This window comes from Phalacrocorax carbo, chromosome 7 (assembly GCF_963921805.1).
Source record: "Phalacrocorax carbo chromosome 7, bPhaCar2.1, whole genome shotgun sequence".
NCBI classification, from domain to species: domain Eukaryota; kingdom Metazoa; phylum Chordata; class Aves; order Suliformes; family Phalacrocoracidae; genus Phalacrocorax; species Phalacrocorax carbo.
This window is the reverse complement of record NC_087519.1, coordinates 32,195,727-32,221,099: the sequence shown is the minus strand read 5'-3', so window position 1 is coordinate 32,221,099 and position 25,373 is coordinate 32,195,727. Positions and strand designations below refer to the sequence as shown.

The window sequence follows — 25,373 nt, the reverse complement described above, 5'->3', positions numbered from 1 at the left end:
AAAGGGCAACATCAAAAGCAAACCACAATGTAAGTCAGCATAAAAGTAAATGAAATTCATCCTTTACACTTAGTAACCTAAAAGTATGATTTAGCAATGTAATTTAGCCAAAATTCTTTTTTTTCCATGTCCAAAGAAAAAGTAATTCATTAAAAATATTCCTAATCTAATCAGTTCAGCTGAAATATAACTTACTGGACTTTAGATGAGACTTTGAGACGTCGTACGCCTGCAGTAGGAAACTGTCTAGAGTTGATGTATGAGACCTTTCGGAGAGCTTGATTTATATTCTCAATGTCATCTCCTTCCATGACAAGGACTGACTGGGAAGGGTTGAAGTGATACTAGGGGAAATGCATATAATTAGTGTTTAAGGTACCAGGTATAGAGTACAAAATAAGAAATTTTTTTTAAGGAATGTTGCGTAGCCGTAAGTTTAAAATCCAATAATTTAAGGAAAAAGAAAGAAGCTATTGTTGGGTGAATCCAAATCTAGCTGCCTAAAACATTTACTCCTATCAGTCATCTATTTTATATCTGAATAACTACTGTTATAACTAATTTTATAGTAAACTAATCTCAATTTGCTGTCCTTTGTCCAGCCTTATCAACTTTGCTGATACTATTTCTGCAGCTCAGAACACTTAAAAACCTTAACTTACCATCATCATTACTACTACTAGTACTATAATCATTACTATTATTACTATGTAATTGTTTTAGGTTAAAACATCCCCCCATATAAAAATATTGGCTTAAACCAGAGTAGCGTATTTCTCCTGCTTTCTGTTTGGTTTTAACCTGGCCTATCTTTCTGAGATATATTTCAACATGAATGAACAAAATAATTATAACATTTGCCTCCTGCATCTTCATTAACGTCAGACACAATAAAGGGGATTCTCCTTTCTCTGTCTCATGATCAATAAGGGTGTCATGATTTAAGATGGAGCTGCTACTTGCACAAAGCCAGCTGCTTGTTTGAGCCAACAAACCCTGCAAAGTCAATGGCTATTCTTGTAGCCCTGATCCTTTCCTAGTCCGTTGCAGTGAACATGAAACAGTGTTGCTGACCAAGAAACTTTGCTACTATATTCACATAGCAAATGATTGATTTTATCTTCATCATAATTCATCCTGATTCCATTTTTTTGTCTACTAATTGGTTCAGCAAACCATATCCATTGCAGAGAAAACCAGATTAATCCCCTTGATTTTCACCCTACTGTTGGCAGCACAAAACACAAAGAAATACACCCTTCTCTCACACGCAGTCCCTTCCCAAAGCTGGATATTGATTCCATGAACATGTTCTACTCTACATAGACAACAGTTGTCTACACTTACAATGAGAAAGGTTAAAAAGTAAAAGAGAAAATAGACTGTGAAGAACAGAATGAAGCACAGCATTCTCTGTCAGACAGAACACAGAGGACTAGGTTTAAAGCTTGTGCAGGAAGGTCATAACACACTGAAGGGTATTTTTTTAACAAAGAGAAGGACTAATGTGAGTCACAGCCTGCATACACCTTTCTGTAAGCTAGCAGTTGAAGAGAATAAAATGAGCAAAAGGAGACTCTAGCTAGCTAGTTAACTTAATAGCTCAGCTGCTGGAACAGCTGGAATGCTGCCAAAGGGACTGGAGAAAGCCCTAGTCTGAGCCATTTTTGCCTTTCTCATTAAAAAAGGCTAAAAATAGAGACAGTTTAGACAGTGTTTCTGAGAGCTGTTACAGATATCTGAAAATTTGGCTGCAGACAAAAATGAAGTCCGACGCTACTGTGTCAGAAACCGTGTTACAACTGCATTGGTCTTTCTTAGGTGGCTAAAGGGTGAAGAATCATGAGTCCAAAGGGCCCAGCAGAAGCACCTTCCAGCATCAGTTTGCCAACATTGACTCTGCTAAGTGCATGTAACTAGATAGCCACACAGAATCTATAATCTGTGCAACCGTCACACATACTTGTCTGAGATCAGGTAAGTTTATTTTCGCCACCAGAAACCCTTTCTCTTTACTAATCTTCTGTTCAAGGTCAGGTGCCAACTGCTCCACTTTCATCTGAGCATCTTTCTGTCAGCCCCAAAAAGAAACCCTACCACCATTTATCTCTGACTGATCCTTTCATTTTTGCCTCCTGCTGTTGCACTGACTGCTGAGCTTGCTGAGGAAGTAAAAATGGAACCAGTAACTTTAAAAATAACCACTATGCCTCATCTGTATTTCAGGAAATGAAGTTTGGTGAAAGAAAGAAAGAAAAGGCAGAAAACAATCCTTCATCTTCATTTCCCCACTGTACAATTACGAGCCAATCCCCCGTGCTGGAGCAACAGTGGGTGGTATAATGGATTTTTTTTTTTTTTTCCCAAGCCCATGGAAGAAGACTACTCAAATATTGTCAATTATCAGAGTGTGACACTAGGGGAGGAATTACTATGCTTTTAAGCACCATGGACCAAGTTTACTTTGTTTCAGTTCATGTAAAATCCCAGCAAAGAACTTACCAGTAAGCATATACACTTGCATTCCAGCAAACCTTACCTGCTAATTGTATGCATTGCTTTTTATAAATAGATTTTATTCCTAAATGTGTTATTTTGCTGGGAGAAGCAACACTGTGAAAGTCTTAATGATGTCCTTGGTATAACAAAGAAAAAATTTTGGGGGGTGTTTTGCTCATATGTAAAAGCTAGGACTAGCAAAAGTCCTCCTTACCTTTGCACTTCCAATATTCCTGTTTACCCTTGTTTTCAGAAAACGTATTCATTATACTGCACCACCACAACTTATCACCTAGACAGCCATTTGAGTGTATTGCAGGTCAGTCTCCTATCTTGTAGAATGAAAAGGTTTATCTAATAAAATGGAATACATGGTACTTCCACTGCATGCGCTAGATCACGTGTTACAGCACCGCCACCCTCACCACGGGAAAACAACACGCTAAAAAACCACCTGTGCAGTTTCACAGGATGCACAGTCTGCAGCCAACGTATCTTCCCAGTCTGAATTTAAAGCTCACCTCCTTTGGAAGATGGTATTTTGATTTGTGTGCCAGGAAACAGCTTAACAGCAGGTTTTACATTAGGCAGAAGAACACCTGTCATCTAATCACAGAATCACAGAATGACAGGTGTTGGAAGAGACCTCTGGAGACCATCTCAACCAACTCCCCCCGCTTGAGCAGGCACACCCAGAGCAGGGGGCACAGGAACATGTCCAGGTGGGTTTTGACTGTCTCCAGGGAAGGAGACCCCACAACCTCCCTGGGCAGCCTGTGCCACTGCTCTGTCACCCTCACAGGAAAGAAGTTTCTTCTCATGTTTAGCTGGAACTTCCTGTGTTCCAACTTGTGCCCATTGCCCCTTGTCCTGTCGTTGGGCACCTCTGAAGGGTCTTGCCCCATCCTCTTGACACCCACCCTTTAGATATTTATGGGTATTGATGAGATGCCCCCTCAGTCTTCTCTTGTCTAGGCTAAACAAACCCAGGTCTCTCAGTGTTTTGTCATAAGGGAGATGCTCCAGTCGCCTGATCATCTTCATAGCTCTCCGCTGGACTTGTTCAAGCAGTTCCACATCCTTCTTAAACTGGGGGGCTCAAAACTGGACACAGTACCCCAAATGTGGTCTCACTAGGGCAGAGTAGAGGGGGAGAATAACCTCTCTCAATCTGCTGGCCACACTCCTTTTCATGCATCCCTGGATACCATTGGCCTTCTTGGCCACAAGGGCACATTGTTGGCTCATGGGCAAGCTGCTGTCCACCAGCACTCCCAGGTCCTTCTCAACAGAGCTGCTTTCCAGTAGTTTGGCTCACAGCCTTTAGTAGTGCATGGGGTTGTTCCTCCCTAGGTGCAGGACCTTGCACTTGCTCTGGTTGAATTTCATGAGGTTCTCCTTGGCCCAGCTCTCCAGCCTGTCCAGGTCTCACTGGACGGCAGCACGACCTTCTGGTGTATCAGCCACTCCTCCCAGCTTGGTATCATCAGTGAACTTGCTGAGGTTACACTCTGCCCGTATATCCAGGTCATTGATGAACATGTTGAAATGGACTGGAACCACACACATCCCTGGGGAACACCACTAGCGACAGGCCTCCAGCCAGACTCTGCTCCATTGATCACAACCCTCTGAGTTCTGTTGTTGAGCCAAGTCTCTGTCCACCTCACTGTCCATTCATCCAACCTACACTTCCTAAGCTTACCTATGAGGATGTTATGGCAGACAGTGTCAACTGCCTTACTGAAGTCAAGATAGACAACATCCACTGCTCTCCCTTCGTCAACCCAGCCAGTCACACCATCATAGAAGGCTATCAGGTTGGTCAAGCATGATCTTCCCTTGGTGAATCCATGATGACTCTTTCTGATAACCTTCTTTTCCCCTACATGCCTGGAGATGACCTCCAGGATGAACAGCTCCATCACCTTTCTGGGGATGGAGGTGAGGCTGACTGGCCTGTGGTTTCCCAGGTCCTTCTTCTTGCCCTTTCTGAAGATAGAAGTGACATTTGCTTTCCTCCAGTCCTCAGGCACCTCTCCTGTCCTCCATGACCTTTCAAAGGTGATGGAGAGTGGCTCAGCAAGAACATCTACCAGCTCCCTCAGCACTCGTAGGCGCATCCTGTCAGGGCCCATGGATTTGCAAGGATCCAGTCTGCCTAAATGATCTCTGACTCAATCCTTCTCTAATCATGGTATCACTAAAGGGAAACTGACAATGCATCTCATGTAAGTGTTACAGAAGTTATAGTCAAGGTCCTACACATGTATCTGAAAGAACAGTTTGTCTTAATGAATGCAAAGCAATCTGGCCATTATGTCAAGTGAAACAGGATTTCTCTCTGTCTGTTGTTCTTCAACCTTAGAGAAAGTGTTACAATATCAGTAAAGAAAGTCATATGCACAATGAAGATGGATAATGATTTATATGCAAATGTAAAATTTTAATTTATTGACTTTAGGGTTTTTTTTTCTATTGTCCAATTTTCATGTCACATAACATTTTCCTCTTGGAACACACTTTGAATTTTCACTACTAGTGCATTAGGACTTGTTCCAGAGTTGCCTTCAGATGAAAGATATTCCGCTTATGTTTTCCATTGCTTTAAAGTTACTTGAGATCAAAATTCAATAATTCTTTGCGATCACATCTATGTCTGTAAAACGACCAAAATAAGCATGAGAACACGACCTGGCAGTTCTTATGGACTCTGAAATATCAGCAGCGCCTTCCTTTCTAAGCATCTAGCTTTGCAATAATGGAAACATTTTTCTTTCCAGTGTCACAGCTCTTCTACTGTTCCGCTTTTTCTTTGCATGACTTTATGTGAAATTACATTGCTTCTGGGAGTGCATTTGTACTGTGTGTACTCTACCTTGGGCTCTTCACTTCATAAATCAGCTCTAAATTTTTATCAACGATGTCGTCAGTTCATCTCTCACCTTTATTCCTTGGCCAAGACTCTCAAGAGAATTAATATCCAGACCTTCCTTGCAGGCCTGCAAACAGGAAATCACTTTCTGACTCTCAATTTTGCCAGGCCGGATAGTAAGACTGGCCAGGCTGCCATGGAAATACTGAGCAAATCTGGGCTTGGTGACTTCACCTCCTGCAAGAAAGAGAATATAAAATTATTACTGATACCAATAAACAAACAGTACATCTAATAAGTCACTTTATTTTTTAATGCATTTAAAGAATTTATATCCATTTTAGCCAAGCATATTTAAGATCCTATTTATTGTGATAAGTGGAATTGCTTTGTGGGTTGTTGGAGGTACTTAGTAGCAGCCTGTCTTTAAGATTCTTGTCAGTGTTTTTCCAGTATTGTATTCAGGTGTTTATATACCTGTGATAACATACTCTGAGATGAAACATGGCTTCCCAAACCTGTGTCCAAGGAAGTACGGCAGTTTTAAAAATGAATTGATGAAATAATTAAAGTGATCAAACATGAATTTAAAAAAATGCTTAAGGTCCAACATTTATTTGTACAGAAACTATATTTGCAAGTTTTCTATTACAAGATCACTTACACAGCCTTTGTCTCGCTCCTACAAAAAACGTACCGACTGAAGTTCTTAGATGTGCTAATTGTCAGGGCTCTGTGCAAGCAAACTGCCCCACTCTCTATAAAGAGTTGCCTCTAAGGATACAGTGTAAATTCACAGCAGTGAATGCAGGCCAACGCACAGCACTATCCTAAAAGGCTTATAGTGCTTCCCTTACCCAAATCAGCTCATTTGTGCCCGATCAGGTCATGTCACTGTATGTTGCATTAGGCCCTCTAGCTACACTCTGTTCAGTTTCACTCTAGGCAGCTTCAAAGGAAGACTGATCTTTAGGAGCTGTCAATAAAATGTGATTACATACTGACTGCACCAGTGATCATAGCATCTAAATTACTCCTGGGATATTTAGTGATTTACTCATCCTCCTCTAGGAGAATTGTTAGGGCTTGTCTTTCCTGCAAGTGTTAGCTATATCGGTGCACGTGAATTACTTCTTATCTTGAGCCTGAGAGGACTGAGAGAGCCACGCAACAGTGAAGCCATGCAGACTAATTGGATTAGCAATTGATAAGCTGTTGTAATTGGTAGATAACTCATCTCTACAGTGTTTGTAGCTTTAGTGTCAAACAACCTCTTTCTGCCAGGCATGCTAGCTCAAGCTTGAACTTTAGCTTGAAGATTTGTGTGTGGATTGGCCTTAGGATAGGGATGAAGCAGCAAATTTTCTTTAGGCTGATGTTGCTACCTAAAAGCCTGAAAAACATCACTTCTAGTCTATGCAGTATGAGAACTAGGACGAAGACCTGACTTATTTTATATAGTGAAGAAAGTACACACTGGTGTACTGAGAGAAAAGAAGGTGCCTAAGCAGGCTGTTTCTTCACAGAAGTAGACAGATTTTGTTCTTTTTTGTTAACATTGCAACACACACTGCCTCTCTTTTTACTCCAAATAAAGATCCTCAAGGAGAGATTAATATTCCCTACTCTTTCATTCGTTTGTCCATTAGACAGAAAAATTCCTTTAGGCAGAATATTTTTTGGGTTTCATAGAAACTTTAATGTATGCAACAGCAAAAATGCAGGATTAGTTTGTGCAGTGATTTCAGCCATTCTGATACTTACCAATATGATTATTTGGTAAAGATAGTGCATTACTGGGACATTGGCCTTTCAGCAAAAATGTTGTTATATTTATCTGTTTACATTGTCTTTAAAAGTATGTGTTGCCACTAATACAGCAGCAATGTATCTGGACAGAAAAAGGTAAGCTAAATTAAAAAAAAAAAAGCCAAACCCCCAAAAAACACCAACAAACCTCTACCTAAAAAGGAGACAAAGAGAGAAAACCAGATAAGACCTTGCAGAAGAAGGGAATCACATTGTGCTTTGAAGCTTCAAATTCTCATATCCCTAACAGAATTCTGAAGAAAGCAAGTTCCAAGGCTAAAACACCAACACTAACCCTGGAGCTTTGAAATTTAGAAACCTACAGTAACTGTGCCAGTAGATCTTAATAGTTCTGAGGAGATGAAAAATAAGAAGCAGTCTCAGATAAGCTACTGTATTTAAATGAGAAACTAGCTCATTAAAATGTATAAAGGACTAGGCAAGAAGCTAGGACAAAGAATTCAGTGCTGTAGCTATGCCTGTCAGAAATAAGCAGGATAAACCAGTTGAAGAAAAGCTACAGAGCAACATGACTGGTGCTTACTTGCATGAATATGAATTTCAGGTTTGGACATTTTTTTTTTAATTGGTTTTTTCACTTTGGACTAGTTCTTCTCTGATGTCATTGACAAAGGACTTAAAATTACATTGCTAGGTCATTTACAATGATAGAGTAATTACCCATAAACCATATTGAATATACAGAGTATTCACTGTGTCCAAGCCCCACTCTAAAAAATGGTGATGTACAAGGAGACATTACCATCTTGGAGATGCATAATTCTTGTTTAAAGTCATCTGTCCTGTAAATCATCTGCCCAGCCACTAACATAAAGCATGGAAGAGAATATGAGTATTTCCAGGAATAAGGTTTTAAAATGCTCTGCAAATACAGGCACTGCAAAAAAAAAAAAGTGAGTATCTGTAGAACAGGCTTACATACTTACCCTGTTCAGAGGACTAAGGTTGGGTTTTGTTAAGATGTATAGCTTGATTTTGGACTATAAAGGAGGTGATGTAATCTTTGTTCTGGAGAGGCTATCAACTGCTATGTAAAACAAGCAAATATATCAAGAAAATATGAGTGAAAAAGAGCTGGGACTGGCTATGCTCATACTGTGTCAGTAGAGAAAATCTGCAAAACTAAGCCCATGTTTGAGACAGGGTGATTCAGCCTGGGACAATTGCACCAGAACAACTAATAGCAGAGTCTGAAGGGACAGAGGGATGATACCGTCTGTCCCCAAGACTCAAGACAAGAACAGCTGTACTTAAGCCATTCTTCAAGATTTGCCTGAGCTGTTCTAAACTCTTCTGAAGTCAGAGGCTCCCCAAGCAATCCACTCCAATGACCATTGATCCTTAGAGTTGGAAGTTTATTCCTAATAGGGAGTGTGAGCTATCAAAATATGGCTATGTCTTCCCTTTTCCTTTGCCAGGCTAAATAAGGCCTTTTCTTTAATCTTCTACTTAACACTGGAGACTATGATCAACCCTTGTGCTTCTCCTGGAACTCCTACTATTATCTGAAGTACTAACCATAATCTAGCATTCTTCTCAATTTTATACGTGTTTTACATAGGACATGCCTGTTAATCCAGGGCAGTGTGAATACTAGCGTTTTCCACATTAAAATATATGAGCACTTAAAAAAAGGATACTATCTCATACTTAATTAGAAAAAATAGACTTGTAAATAAGCCTTCCATAAGCACCTTTTACCAGAGTTAAAGACAAAATTATATACCTGCCAATTTTATCCTCGAAGGTGAACAGAAGTCATTATATCTGACTCTTATCACCATTGCTTGTAATTGCAGCGTGTTGACATTTTGATATTCTTCTACCTCAGCATTTCAGAATCCTCTCAGCTCAGTGGGGCATGTTAGCTTGCTGATGTGTTTCAATTGCCAGTAATCATTAGACTGAAAATGGACAAAATCCAGTGCAATAAAATCAGGAAGCAAAAACCAAAACTCTTGCTAAAATTGAAGGCATGGCCTAAAGCCAATCTGCTACAATCCTGTATTCTAGCTTTGATAAAAGGGATTACTGGCAATATAGTTTTTCAATCTCAAAAAATGTAAGAAGAAAAAATTGCCAGAATAAATTGGCGAAACCTCAGCAATTGACTGTTTTACTCCTGTCTGTATCAGTGTTTTATTCATGCTTGGTTCTACCATATTAGCATGTTTGAATGCCCTCTTTCCTTCTGCTTCTGCAATCTAATATTCTTCAAGTATTTGACCTCAGCTTGTCAGGGGGTGAAAATCTAGCCCAGGATGGCCAATCTCCAAGTCCTAGTAAGAAATTCTTAGCTTCCAAGATTAGATAAGTATAAATGTAATTAATCCATCATGAAAATGGTAGCGTGCTAAAGCACAGTGCATAATTTTAGCCAATGCTGATAGAAACATTTTGACAGAATATTATCCAAATTCTTCTAAATACTGATTGAGATCCTTTGACCCTGACCATGATACATTTCATGCCTGTGCAGCTCCACACGCAGCTGACAGGCAGCTCAGAGCCACTGACTTCACTGGGCAGGAGGAATGCTCAGTTCCATTGTCTGAATTTGGCTCATCACTGAAATGACCACATGCTAAGAAACAACTGAGGAAAATGCATAAGCTACTCCTAACAGCTCTTACTGCTTTAAGACACGTTGAACTTAACTCTTGGTTCTGACACCAAACTGAGCCTAAGCAACAATATTTTTGAGATAATGAAGACCTAAATAGATTACATGATCCCCTGGAGCAACAATTCAGCAAACAAAGTGGAGCTCCAGTGATGATAATCTTGATGTAATCCAAGTGTCCTAAAAGTTTTTCTACTTCCCAGTGTCACAGTGCAGTGAAAAATAGCGTGTCACATGGCATCTGCCAGTTTCTATTCAGAGGTCAGGCCATCCAGTTAGTTTAGATTGCCTCAGCAAGTTTCAGGGGACTTTTTTGCTGTCAGTGTCTTTTTGCCCTTTCTTACGAGTGATACAGCTCAGATGCAGCTCACCTCCATGAAGATGTTATAGCTTCAAGACCTGAGAGAATAAGAAAACCTACTCCTCAGCTGTTAAATGTGTTTCACTCAGCTCTATGTTTACTGGTTACTACAAAATAATATGCTGTGACTGTTAATTCTTGGAGGTAGTTAAGTAGTTAAGACTACTTAACTTGTGACCAGCAAAGGAAAATGGAACCTTCTCTGTTGTCAGTCAGGGAATTAGGTTGATGTCTGTAACACAAAAGACTGAAACAACACTATAGAACAAGGTCGCTTATTCTCACTACAGACCCTTGCATGACAAATTTTCAAAACTACTGGGTTGTTCCCTTCTTTAAATGCAAATGTTGCATTCACTGTCACAGTTGTGAGGCAACGCAGGCCTCACAGTGTTATTCAGACCTTGATGATAAAAGTGTGCATTGTTTTTTCCACCTGATCCAGCATGCACATCCACTCCCAAAGTCTGGCAGATATAGGAGGATGGATGTTGGCTTTTTGGCTTAATTCAATCCTCGTAATGGGAAGATGGTTTCAACAGACTGTGGGAGGCATCCAGAGGAACTGTTGACATGCATAATTATTCACTATAATGCCGTTCACTGCTTAGTCGTTGTCAAAGTAGTATGCATCACATTTTTCACTTGCTAAAATAATAACTATTTTTTGGACTGGGATTCTTATTCTTCTTCTATACTAGTTCTGATCTCTTCTGCCTGGAACTCTGATAAAGCAAGTAGGACAGCTCAGGCACTAGGGACAGAGGGGTCCCTCCCACCAGAACTTTATCCAGGGTCACCTTGATAAAGTATTTCTGAGTTACTTTCCTTTCCTGCTAAACCTGAATGCTGGTGGAGGCGAACAAGTACAGCACACACACTGACACCGAAACATACAGAAGAAGAAGGGTCCTGCCCTGGCCTGCTGGCCTTCCCACCAGCTAAAACCATTATAGCAGACACTTCGGTTATGGTTCTGAGAAAGAGACAGCTGAGATATAAAATAGGCACAGGGCTCAGAACGAGCTGCAAAAATACATACATGCATGCTGCTACTGGAATTATCTAGATAACTAGAATTATCAGGGTCTACTAATGTCTCATGATATTAGTTGCAGCCTGGGTGTAGGGTTAGGCAGAGGCACCTCCTACACAGGGTCAGTGTATTCCCTCCCTGCAAGAACTTTATCACCCTCTGACTACTTCTGAGTGTTACTTCCCTCCTGTGCTATTCACAGCTGGTGCCTGTGTTCGCACCATGCCCAGCACCAGAGCACACTGGAGCAGGAAGCGCAAGTCGGAGGCGGACACACGCAGCAGAAAAGGCAGTATGCTGCACCCTTGTAGTAGCCCTCAGTGGGGAATGATCAAGCTGCCAATGAAAGCAAGACTTTACAACATCACTGCGTGTGGCATATTCCTAAAGAGTCAGAAGCACTGTTACAACTGGTGCCTGAAATTTCAAACCTAACAGATCAAATGTAGAATTAACCTACTTCATTTTAGATGAGTATATTGCAGATGCCTGTACTACTTGTGGGCAAATCAGTCAAGATGACTCCCTTATGCAGGTGGAGGAAAACAAATGCATCTAGTATACACATCACCTTGTCGTAAACAGCTAGCATCTCTTAGATGAATAACAATTTAAGGGGGTTAAGGACTGTCATCTAGCAAACATCTGACGCCAGCCGTGAGGAAGTTCTGTTAGATATAACATTGGACAGTCCAGCAGAAACTGAAGATTCTCAGGGTTCAGATTTCATGGGGTTAAGATGCATTCATTAATGAAGGAGACCTTATTACCATGACACCATTTTGGTTTGGGTTGGTTTTTTATTTTTAATTTCACATTGGGTTGATATAAAATGTGATAGAATTTGATTACCATAGATTTTTTACAGTTGTATTGTTTTGACTTCAGAGATGTAAAGTGCTGTTTGCATTCACTTATCAATCTCCAAAAAACAATTCCACAGAATCACAAGTTGGAAGGGACCTTAGGGGTCATCTAGTCCAACCTTTCTAGGAAGCACAGTCTAGACCAGATGGCCCAGCACCCTGTCCAGACAACTCCTGAAAGTGTCCAATGTGGCCGAGACAACCACTTCCCTGGGGAGATTATTCCAATGGGTGACTGGCCTCACTGTGAAAAATTTCCCTCTCGTGTCCGATCGGAATCTCCCCAAGAGCAACTTGTGCCCATTCCCCCTTGTCCTCTCCATGTGACTCCTTGTAAAAAGGGAGTCTCCATCTTTGTAGCTACCCCTTAAATACTGGTACATGGTGATGAGATCCCCTCTAAGCCTCCTTTTCTCAAGGGTGAACAAACCCAGCTCTCCCAGCCTATCCTCATATGGCAGGCTTCCCAGTCCTTTGATCTTCTTGGTGGCCCTTCTCTGCACCCCTTCCAGCCTGCCCACATCCTTTTTGTATAGCGGGGACCAGAACTGTACACAGTACTCCAGGTGTGGCCTGACAAGCGCTGAGTAGAGTGGGATGATGACTTCTTTCTCTCTGCTGGCGATGCCCTTTTTGATGCAACCCAGCACCCTGTTGGCCTTCTTGGCTGCAGCAGCACCCTGTTCGCTCATGTTGAGCTTCCTGCCCACCAGGACCCCCAGGTCCCTTTCCACAGAGCTGCTCCCCAGCCAGGTGGATCCCAGCCTGTGCTGCACTTCTGGATTATGTTTTCCCAGGTGCATGACCTTACAGTTGTGCCTTTTTGTCAAAAAAAAGTGACTTTATTGAGCTCACAGATTTTCTTTTAGGCCTTTTGCTCTACCCTAATAATGAACAAGTAATTATTAGGGTAGCCTAAGCACAATGATGTTCTCACTGGAAATGATGAATCAAGAGCATTTCCAACTGAGATGTGATTCTTTTAAGACATTATAGATTCTGGTTGTACTGAGCCAGATAGATAATTAAGGAATGATCGATTATTCAGGGTCCCAACGTAAAGATTGAAGTGAATCTGGAAGCAGCTGCAAGATATTCTAGCTCTTAAGTCCTCAGGTCCAAGCCCCAAAATTTATCCAACCTTTTCATTATGGCAGTTTAGGGACCTCAGTTTAATTCCCTGATAAGTAGATTGGCTATTAAACAGGATGAAAAGTAACACAGATTTCAGGAATAGTCCCAACTAGCAACTCGGGTTTTTATACTCCCAGAGCCTCTCAGCACAAAAAAAGTTTTAGCTTTTTTTATATCACTCAGACAAAAATTACTCAGAAAATTACTCATCAAACATGGCACTATTTAAGTCTGCCCATGCTCTTGGTAGATATCATAACCTGATAAACTCATATAGACAGCTTTAGGCTTTAAAGCATTATGTGAAATAAGGCACGTACAGAGAACACTTAAAGGCTACCTGCTTTTAAGTATGCGTATGCTAATCTATCTCTGTGCAATAGATCCACAGATCAAAAGTGTGGTATAACTTATGCTATTTAAGATAATTTTTCTAAAGATAAGAAAGACACTCTATAATCTCTCACAGTTAAGCCAATACATTTTTGTTGTTTCTAGGGGAACTGTGGGAAATTATGCCAATCATGAAAAAATGTTACAATCTTAGATATCTTAGAGTAGACCACAGTCCAAGTGATGCTAATGTTCCTCAAAAAACTATATTCCTATTCTTCAGATAACATTCTTGTGCTGTTGCATAGTCCCCAGTGCAAAAATTCAATTAAATAAGGAACCTGTATCTAGGCTGAATTATTAACAGATATAATGCAAATTCAGCTCTCCAAGAAAACACTCACCTGAACTAACCTTCCACATGTTTGTATTTCTGCTACACCTAAAATTCCAGCAAAGATCTGTGAAGTGCCTTGAAATCCACTCTTGTTTTTGATGAGAAGGGTAATACAGAGAGAACACTGGTGTACTAATAGAAACATCAGTATACAGATATTCAGCATCACATTATGCTGAAACCTACCTAGGTGGTCTTGCATTAATTTGTTTGCTTGTATCATTCCACTGAGGCCTCAGGTTGGTACAAGCTATGTCAGCCCCAAGGCATGATCCACTGGTGTTAGAATGCACAGTAGGGGGTAATCTTTATCTGTAGAATTTCTTAATTTCTGGGGAAAGTCCAAGGTTGAGTGATACAGGCAGTGTTGCTGCTACACTACCCACAGTTTGTCTCTCAGTGATCTGATTCCTCTCTGACTTTTAACTCTTACCGTTCTTCTTGCCTTGAATAGTAAGTCAGTTCTCTGACTGCAACTTTGTGATTGATATGTCAGCAGAGTGCTGACATATGAAGTTAATGAGGTTACTCCACAGAAGTGCTCTATAAAAAAATTGGTCTCCAGCCTAGGTTAAGGAAAGGGGAAAATTGCAGGAGAATACAAAAGAAAAACAGAATAGAAAAATGAAATTTTTTAGAAAACAGGAACTACAATAACCTTCTGCAATATTAATGATAAGAAAGTTTTCCTGCTGACAGGCTTCTGCTAAAGACCTTCCCCTACAAAATGTGGCCAGCATAATTACCCTGTGAAGCTCCAACACTCTAGAATAGGTGGCATTGTTAGAAATAATGACTTGCAGTCATGGAAAACTACAATATAACCGTATGACGAGTCATTAACTTGTGTCACTACTTTCCTGACAGGACTTTGGGATTGATACATAAAGAAACAAGCCATTTTGGGAGGGAAAGAATATGAACTCAAGACCTTATCTTATCAGAGAAACCTGAAGGAAGTCTGTTTGCACCCTGTGGTACAAAAGATTATTAGACTACCAAATCATGTAACTTGCTTCCTTCTTCTGGCTGCCTTTGCGACAGAATATTTAGCAATAAAGGGTTCAGAATGGGAACCTATAAACCTTGGTTTAATGGAAGAAATTTTTCACTCTGTAAAAGGGTCCATTTGCTATGTCCTCAGGTAAACTGAATCAAAAATAATGAACTCAGAGGAGAACTTACTAAAGTAAGCTTCTGGAAAGTGCAACTCAAGGATAAGTGAACCTTAATTTGTTTGTATTGCTTAGGAGAATGAAACAGGATTGCAAAAGCTAAAAGGGACAATAAGAACAATTTTGTTGTTGATTAGGAAGTCTGATTCTATTCTTGCTGTGATGCAGATCTTTTTAAGTGACCTGAGGAAAAATCACCTACCCTCTTGATATTGCACTTTATCCTCACAGAGTAAGGGTAACTCTTCTTAATTGCTACAGAACTGTGTTACCTCTTTATTGTTTGGAAAGCTCCTGAGAATCTTAAGCTGGAAGGGCAAATCTAGAATATTTTTATTGTTAGAGAAGAAGGGAGTAGAAATGAAGGCTGAAGTCAAGCCTTGATGAGCTCACTCCTATCCCGATGGACCATTTCTGCTTCTAACATCCATTCAGGGAGGTAGGGGTTCAGAAACAGTGCCAGGGTCACACTTTCCATGTGTTGTCCTTGGTGTCTCTTTTGTTCTGGGACGTGAACATGCAGTCAAGTCAATATGGTCCTTTAGTTGCCCTTGAGAAAGAGTAATTTAACCTTAAAATTTCTTTCACCATTAGACACAAAAGAGCATTTTGGACCTAAATTACCCCACCTACATCACAATCGCACCCTTGACAATCATCTGTGAGATCACTGTTGTGAACAAAAAACACCTTTTAAAGAAGTTAAAATTAATTTACATCCTTAACCCTAAGTATCTGCAGAGAAAGCTGTCAAACTTTACCAGGGTACATAAAGGCCTAATTTCAGGAACAGCTGTACTAGCACTCCAAACTATTAATTTCCACCCCCAGTTAGTTCACTAACAGTCCAGTTTGCTCAGCTCTGTAGCCAGTATTACCTTTTTCCAGGCCTAGAGTCACTGAAATCGTAGCTAAGATTCATAGAATCATTAAGGTTGGAAAAAACCTCTAGGATCATCAAGTCCAACCATCATCCCAACACTACCATACCTCCTAAACCATGCCTGAAGTGCCACATCTACATGTCTTTTAAATACCTCCAAGGATGGCGACTCCACCACCTCTCTGGGCATCCTGTTCCAGTGCCTGACCACTCTTTCAGTGAAGAAATTTTTCCTAATATCCAACCTAAACCTCCCCTGAAGCAGCTTGAGTCCATTTCCTCTCGTTCTATCACTAGTAACTTGGGAGAAGAGACCAACACTGACCTCACTACAACCTCGTTTCAGGTAGTTATAGAGAGCAATAAGATCTCCCATCAGCCTCCTCTTCTCCAGGCTAAACAACCCCAGTTCCCTCAACCTCTCCTCAGAAGACTTGCTCTCGAGACCCTTCACAGGCTTTGTTGCCCTTCTCTGGACACGCTCCAGCACCTCAACGTCCTTCCTGTACTTGGGGGCCCAAAACTGAACACAACATTCAAGGTGTGGTCTCACCAGTGCTGAGTACAGGGACACGAAGAAGTAAGCTAGGATTTGGCATACATGAAGACTGGCACTCTGTTGGAGATAGGCTGCAACAGGTTAAGGAGTTTCTGTCTCCAGCTGTCACTGCTGTTGGGTCACATGTCACTGAAGCAACACAAACAGTTTAGCCTAAAGACAATGCTTTAACATCAACTCTCAAATAAACTACACCCCCACCCCCCCCCGAAGTACAGCAGTATTAAAAATGAACTACACAAAATAAAAACCAATTAACTCTATGCTAACTATTGTGATAGTACCCTAAATCAATGAAGTAGCTCTGCCTACATCTTCCCCTTAATGAACTCCCTGAAGAAAGGTTTTTAAATTAAACAAGGAAGATTAAACGAGGGTAAGATCCAGAATACCTAATTTTAACTTGAGAAAATTCATATTGATTATGCCGGAACAAAACAATAAAAACAATTTTTTTTTAATACAACTTTCCTCATGCCCGTTGTGTCATTAAAGCTGGAAGCTATCCCCCAGGCTTGGTTACCCAGTACCTGACAGACCTTAGGAAGATTCTCTTCTATCATCTTTAAAGCTTCACTGTCTGCTCTTTCAGCCATCTTCACCCTCTGCTTCGCTCTCTGCGGCCACCCATACACTGGGACCCTAACTTCTGCCTCCAATACCTGCTTGCCCCATGGAAAAGACTGTTCTTCAGGAAAAGGCTATTTTTTCCTCCTTTTAGGAGAGTCCTAGCACTCAACTCACATTATTTAAAGAAATATTGTATAAAAACAGGACAAACAAATCAGCCATGCTTTTTACACTGCCAAGGCAAGGGTAAAGATGTAGGAGAGATTTGCCCATTACAACTGGAATAATGATATTAAAAAAACCCCCAAAATCCACCAAAAAAAAACCCAACCAAAAACCCCCCAAACCAAATGGTTTGATGCAGCTGGGTCAGTGAGCACATCATAGGCTAAAGTTTAAATTTATGTAAGCCTGAGACATTGTACATTTTGTTTGTTTTCACATTAGATGCAGGAGAACAGCACTGAACTTAAACTGCTCTTATATTTCACTTGAACAGCTGAAGGCAGAAATAAAAACTAACCTAATTTTTCATAATAGATGCTATAAACAAGGCTATAAAAGTAAGAAAAGAGTTACTCTGGAATTGAAATATTAATAATAGGAAATATTAATCTCAAATAAAAGAATTCTCTTTGTGTGCCTGAGACTCCTCCGTGACATAACTCTGAGAAAGACAAAAAGGAGGTGCAAGCATGATACTTGCTACATAACCTCCGGACGAGTACCAGTGTAAGAGATGAAAAGACCAGGGCTGAAAGTGACTTGTCTCATAACCTGGAAAATTCTCAGGTTTCTAGAGGAACAGCAGAACAACTCTCAGTTTCCAGACTAGAATTGAAAATTGTCATATAGGAAAGGGTAAATCCTTCAAAGCAGTAGCACATTTTCCTATCAGTGCTACAAGAGTAAATTACAATTCTTTTTGTTCTTGATTTTTTGCTTTGCCCTCTAAATACACTCTTCATGTTTCCCACCATTTCTTAAGCTGCCCCACAGTCATGATGACTTACTTTTTGCTGTGAGCAAATCAGAATTGGTGTGGTAAGAAGAAAGAATGTTATTTCTTCTGGTTCATTTAGTTGGCTGAGTTGAGATTGTTTTTCAAACAATATGACTTTGATAAATTGATACTGTGGACTCAGAACTATAAAATGGTTTAGTAAAGACAGAAAAAAGTCTTGTCCTTTCTGAAGGAAGAGGTTAGAGCTTGTGTTCCTATTCTGCCAGTGCTTTGATGAAAAGGGAAGAAAATAGACTGAGCAAACCAGAGCTAGAAAGTCCTCATATGCTTTTAAGAAGGAGCCCCCTGAATGGCTTATGCCACCTAAATCACTGCATATTTTTACTGAAATAAATCATAGATGGTTGTAAACCAATTTTCTAATGCTTTGAAAATATAAAGGTTTAGACTATTCTTACTGGCCAAAATGCATTGTCCTAAGGCAATTCAGTTAACAGTTTCACTGAAACTATTTATAAGTCAAATTATTTGTTTCATAGATCCACTTTATCTTGAAATACATCGATTTTGAAAATTAACATTTTGAATGGAATAGATTGGTTTTATACGTTGAATAACTACAATCCAACAGACTGAAATAGAGTGCTGAATCCTATTAACAAAGTGACTTTCCATACCATTCATTTAAAATAGTTTGAGGCGTTCTAAACAAACTTATCAAAAGATAAGCTTTGCCAAAAGCAATATCTTCAAATCATGTTACATATAAGCATTAAAAGTTCACCTTTTTTTTGCCTGACACATGATAGTTTATCAGAATCTTTAGTACGCTATCTTAGCTAAATCTTGACACTTTCATGAGATGTAAAACTTGTTTCTTCTTTTGATGAGCTTCAATTCTCACACTATTAAAATAGGAATAACATAATCTTGCAGTAAATATTGACAGCAGCAGTAGGTAAAATTTTAGTAGTTTAAATTGGGTGTTTCACCAAAAGGGATGAAGAATCTTATCCTGAATAGTCATTGATTAAGCCATCAAATTATTCAAGGCAAAGCTAAAAATGTCCAAAAACAACTGCAACTTTCTATTTATTTAACAGCTTTAATACCAAATATAGTCTGTGGTCTAAATTTATTGTCATCCTTGCTGAGAAATTTTACCTTAATTTTTTCTATTAAAAATTTCAGATAAAGAGACAAAGATGAAAAGGAAACAAGATTATTCTTATTGTATTCAGCTGCCGTGGAAGTAGATGGAACCCACAGGTGCAGCACAGTGGCAAAACTGGCAGAGCTTTTGCTTATATAGTGCATGTTCCATGGATAAAGTTACTCCTCCACAGTTTACAATACTTGGCACCTGCATGATGATTAACATGAGATTCAGGTGAGAACTGAGGGGGGTAGTTTTCCACTAACATTGAGGCCTTCAGGAAAAAAAAAAAGCCTGAAGATCACTATTAAACAGTGATAAAGTTAAGTCTGAGAAGTTAAGGGACAGAAGTAATACAAATAATGCACAAAAATATTTATGTAGACCTATGTAGAAGAACCTAGAATAAAGATGAAGTAAGGGATGAAAATAAAATTTCTTTAGCACAGCTACTGAGAAATGCTGGTTTTTCAGAAGGCAATACTCAATGATTATTCACAGTCCCTATGGCATTTGCTCGTGTCTGGAAAGAAATGAATTTACTCCGTTGACAAATTACATCTGCATTTGTTAACTCTGGAACTTTGATTTAAAAATACTGCACCAAAACTACATAAGAAAAGAAAACAGATCAGCCTAAAAGAAAATTCATTTAAATCAAATTGGTATCTGTCAACTATTCATGCCAGTAACCTCTGGCTAAATTGAAGTTCTGGTCTCTGAAGAGTTTGATAGTACTTCACTATGTATTTTTAGCTAAAAAAAGAGTAACATTCCCTTAGAATAATAACGCCTCATAGTAAAATAAAACGTATTCTGTTATTTATTTAAAATCAATGAAAAATTCCAATACACCTAAAGATCATCCTATAGAGGTGGAAGCCTACACATGCAAATGCCAATTAACTGAGAATCAGTCTATACTTTTACAAATATATGGGTTTAGTGTCATGCTGATTAGCTAGCTATCATAATACCTATCTCAGTGATCACTATTCAAAACTTATCAAATCATGTTTCTAGGATTAGTGTGGCTTTATTCTGCATGTTGTCATCAAAGTAAAGATTGGATCTTTACCCCAAGGTGTTGATAATCTAACAGCTGGATTTGTTTCTAATACTATTTACACCAAACAGCTCTGCCATGCATAAGATGTCCAAATTTTGCAGATAACATATTGTAAATGAGCAGAGATCAAACTGGTAAACAAGGTAATAACAGAGAAAAAGTGAACAAACATTAAAGAGTGAGAAAGAAACACAATCTGTGTTAAAGCATTTTTTCCTAATTACACAGTTTGCTTCACTTCAATACTTTGTCTTAAGTGAAAGTAAGACACAGTGCATAAATAGAAAATCAACATGGAAGGGTAACGGAGACAACTTAAAAGAGCAGATGAGCAGAAAAAAGAGGGCTGCTTCATATGTAAGGCAGAGAAGACAAAAAGAAACAGTGGCATAAGGACCAGAAAAAAGAATGAGAAGAGAGGGATTATAAAGGATAGAAAACAAGAAAAATCAGTATTTAGGCAAAGGCCTATACATGTATGGCTCTGGGGTTGAGGCTTTTGGTTTTATTTTGTTCTCACTTTTATATCTGGTCTATAACAGAAGCAGTGATTAAATTAGTGGAATTATAAGTGATATACATCCAATGTGAAGAGCACAGGACTGGGCCATGAGTTGTGAAAGAGATTTGATGCAAAGACTGACAGGAGATTACTGGAGTTCTTTAGAGTAATATTTAGATAGTTTGCTTAAAGCTGGAGAACAAGGGAAATTAAGTGAAGAAAAAAGATAAAGACAATCTTTCATACTGAATACACAAACTGTATTCAACCCTTCTTTAGCTGATGGAAATGCAAAGCCTGTTAACCTCCCATCCATTTTATCCTTGGACTTGATTCATTATTAACTCTGGATTTACTTCTGATTTTATACCATCAACCTTTTACTAATTTATTTACTATGCAATCAGTGAGACAAATAAGATTCTTTTTGGTCTGAATTCATAATTCTACTGTCTACTCTTTGCAGTCATATTACCTTGCCAACAAGCACCAACTGTCAGCTGCATGGCTATATGTGAAGGGTGGATAGGCCAATCATTGGTCACAAGGTAAGGTTCATATGTTGTTCCATCCATGTATAATGTAACAACAGGAAACTCAACATTGACAACATAGTAATGCCATTCTTTATCACAAATCTGGAAGACAGAATGCAAGAGAAAAATATTAATTAACACTTATTGTCAGATGACTAATTTTTATTTCCCATACGTTTTTAAAGTTGTATTGTTTCCAAATTCCACCATAGAAAAAAATAACATCATTGCAATAAGCACATCACTAAAATCAATGAAAGTCAAAACAATGTTTATAAATACTCGTGGTATATTTGCGGAATATAATTGCTAAATAGAGGTATCTTAAAACACCCTCTTTGAAAACGAGACATGGATAAAATAGAAAATGAGACAATTTGGGTTTTGGTCTGTATATTCACATTCGTTAATACATAATATTAGTTTCTTAATGTCTATATCAACTTTTGAGAATACAAAACTGTGTGTAATAGTTGCATTCTTGGGAGGTACCAGCATAGATACCAGGGATCCCTATTAGCTTCAAATTAAGAAAATATGTAGCACTTAGTTACTAGATTGACGAGTTATTATCAATGCTTTGATTCAATTGTCATTATTAACTTATTGCATTAGTACTTAGTCCTATGCAATGCATCAGGACCTCCATAGTACCAGAAGGACCTCTGTTGTGCTCTGTGTACACACAGATGGACAAACAGTCTATGTGTCTACCTGATTTGGGCAGGAAACTCAAATCTTCTCCATGCTCCATCTTTTGGCCTTGAGCTTTTCTTAAGATAGTCGGCAAAATGAGGATCTATATATTTTCACTGATATACATTAGCTCTAAAAAGCAATGGTCACAGTTCCAACATACTTTCAAGATTACAATAGTAGTGTCAAATTTCATATGAATCTCTGAGCTGGACGACCAGGGATTACTGCAAGATGGTCAAATTTGGTTTAGTTCAGAAACGTACAGTTAGGTGAATCAGTGCCTCTGAAGACAGAAGTCTAGTGTGTAACTATCAATGCCTGACCAATTTTTTTTTTCCTTTGTTGTATCTTTCAGATTTAAAAGTTCAAAGAAATAAATCACAGCAAATTGGTAGGATGGGTGGGCTGTTTTAAAAAATAAAGCAATAGTTACAATCATGCTACTTTCAATTCTGCAGAGATACTTGTTTTGATATATTAAGAAATGGAAGTGCCTGAATGCAGATATCCTTGCTGTTTCATAGAGGGAAGCAGAAAAGTGATGTTTAAACATAACACTTTGTCCTTGGCCAGGGTTAAGTGCTATCTGCTGCAATATCTGCCCTTTGAAAGCAAAAGCTAATGTTTTGTTCCAGAAGACATTTCAACAAGAACTTAATCACTTCTATTTCAAACGGATACATTTATTACTGGAGACATCATAGCTCCACAGCAAGAGATAAATGCAGCAAGGGGCTGCTAGAGCCTTCCCTTTGTAAGCAGCAGACAGCACAAATGTTTTCTGAAGGTTAAATGAACTGAAACCAAAATTGAAAGTAAATAAATTGGAGGACTGAAAACTTTATTGAACAAACAGCAATCATGGATAATATTATGCAGGCCTCCCTTTCAAGGAAAAACAGCTTGCCAAGTTTCCTGACCTGATCATTAGAATGTGATGCATCGCAGCCGCGTGTGTCAGACATTTTATATAAAACACACTGAATGACATGCCTGAGTTTGAGAGACCTTGCATGACCAAAACTACAGGCATTAATACTTGACACTTCTCTGAGAACTGTTCCAGAGTATTTCTGTTTTGCAGTCCTAAACTCCATTGCTTGGGATGCCCCAAGTGCTGTTCAATGAGTGAGCAATCCTCCTCACATTTAAGAAAAGTAAGAGCACTTTAATATAGCAAACCCAAACATTGTGGGACGTCATATACATAAAGAGCATGATAATGCCTAATCTGATTATCCTATCGACTGACCAATAGAGCAGTTAGTTACTTCTTTCAAAGAAAATGCTTTCTGGAAACACAAGATTACATAAATTCCACAATTTGAGACACTGACAGCTGGGCTCCAGTGCTTCCAAGAAAAATGCAGATGTCCAGCTGCAGATGTCCACACTAGAAAAAGTATTTACTAACCTCTATTTTTTCTGATACATTCTGGAACATAAGGAAGTGCAAATACAGACAGCTTGGTGAAGTCCTCAAACCATCACCTGCATGCTTTTCTTAAATTTCAACACACAAACATATCAAGTTTTATTTTAAAGGCAATTTAGGCACCCAAAGTCTCAGCTTGGTGTTTTCTGAGATTTCAAAAGCACCCAAGTTTGTCAGGTGTGTAATTGTCGTATGATTTCAATACAGCTTAAGTACACAGACACACATATATTCCACCAAAATACCTTTAAGTATCTGTCCTGGGTCCCAGTGTAAAAACAAATATTCTAGAAGGAAGCAATAAAATTATTTAAAAACTCTGGAATATGTCCAAGTCACTCAGCAGCAGGTAGTGTTTAATGCCTGGCCATTTCACAGGCAACAAAATAATGAAACAAATAATTGTGGAGTGTAATTTGTTATGCTGTCATTTCAGACACCTTCTTCACCTTCTTAACACAGGATGCCAATTCTTTCCCTGCATGCATTCCACAGTGGCAATGGAATGTAATATGATTGCAGTGAAGCTATGAAAATAAAATTATAAAATATACTAGTTTAGTAAATAAAGAAATTTTCATCATCTCAAGTAAGAACTTTATTTTAAAAAACCTAATTTATAATGCTATTCTAATGAGATAAAATTACAGATGAGTGAGCTTGGCTTTTAAAGATTGCTTGGCTAGGTTGGCCTAATCACTCTATCATGTCAGTGTGCCTCTAAAATGTATTAATTAAATCACAGTGACTTAACCAGCTTGAAGTCTTAGTGCTGTACTGGAATGGAATGGCTGGGGCCGAACTACTGGAAAGCGGCTCTGTTGAGAAGGACCTGGGAGTGCTGGTAGAAAAGTTGCCCATGAGCCAGCAATGTGCCCTTGTGGCCAAGAAGGCCAACGGTATCCAGGGATGCATGAAAAGGAGTGTGGCCAGCAGATTGAGGGAGGTTATCTTCCCCCTCTACTCTGCCCTAGTGAGACCACATTTGGGGTACTGTGTCCAGTTTTGGGCCCCCCAGTTTAAGAAGGACGTGGAACTGCTTGAACAAGTCCGGCGGAGAGCTATGAAGATGATCAGGCGACTGGAGCATCTCCCTTATGACAAAACACTGAGAGACCTGGGTTTGTTTAGCCTAGACAAGAGAAGACTGAGGGGGCATCTCATCAATACCCATAAATATCTAAAGGGTGGGTGTCAAGAGGATGGGGCAAGACCCTTCAGAGGTGCCCAACGACAGGACAAGGGGCAATGGGCACAAGTTGGAACACAGGAAGTTCCAGCTAAACATGAGAAACTTCATTCCTGTGAGGATGACAGAGCAGTGGCACAGGCTGCCCAGGGAGGTTGTGGAGTCTCCTTCCCTGGAGACATTCAAAACCCACCTGGACATGTTCCTGTGCCCCCTGCTCTAGGTGTGCCTGCTTGAGCAGGGGGGTTGGACAAGATGATCTCCAGAGGTCCCTTCCAACCCTTACCATTCTGTGATTCTGTGAATATGCTTTTATGAAACAGATTAAAATGGGCTCAGTCTAAATCTTACGAAGTAAGTTTCCCAAGACATTAAAGCTCTTAGCATCTTCTGATGAAGAATGTCAGAGATTTTTCTGTTTGATATTGGAATGCTTAGGAACAGTCTGAAACCAAAACACTTTGGTCTGAGAAGCACATGGTGCTTGGAAACAGACTTTGTTGGTCTGCAAAATATCTCTCTTTATGGCTTTGTATATAAGAGCTAGGCATGCATGCATGAGAACATACACTTTACAGCTTACAGATTTTTAACCTCACTTAGGTCAGCTGGGACATACTAGTGCAAAATGGATCATTCGCCTGTTTGGCAAGAGAACTTGTACTTCGAGAAGTGTCCCACT

General features: G+C 39.4%; 1 protein-coding gene across 4 annotated transcripts in view; it reads right to left on the bottom strand.

The window, feature by feature from the left end:
- CLSTN2 (calsyntenin 2) overlaps positions 1–25,373 on the bottom strand; it is a 449,932-nt gene that overhangs the window by 15,219 nt on the left and 409,340 nt on the right. For all 4 annotated transcript variants that reach the window (XM_064457344.1, XM_064457346.1, XM_064457343.1 and 1 more), the window contains 3 exons: positions 21,308–21,470; positions 5,445–5,611; positions 196–344 (listed from right to left, as the gene is read on the bottom strand). In XM_064457344.1, coding sequence (XP_064313414.1) covers positions 196–344; positions 5,445–5,611; positions 21,308–21,470 — 479 coding nt within the window. The remainder of the gene's footprint in view (positions 1–195; positions 345–5,444; positions 5,612–21,307; positions 21,471–25,373) is intronic.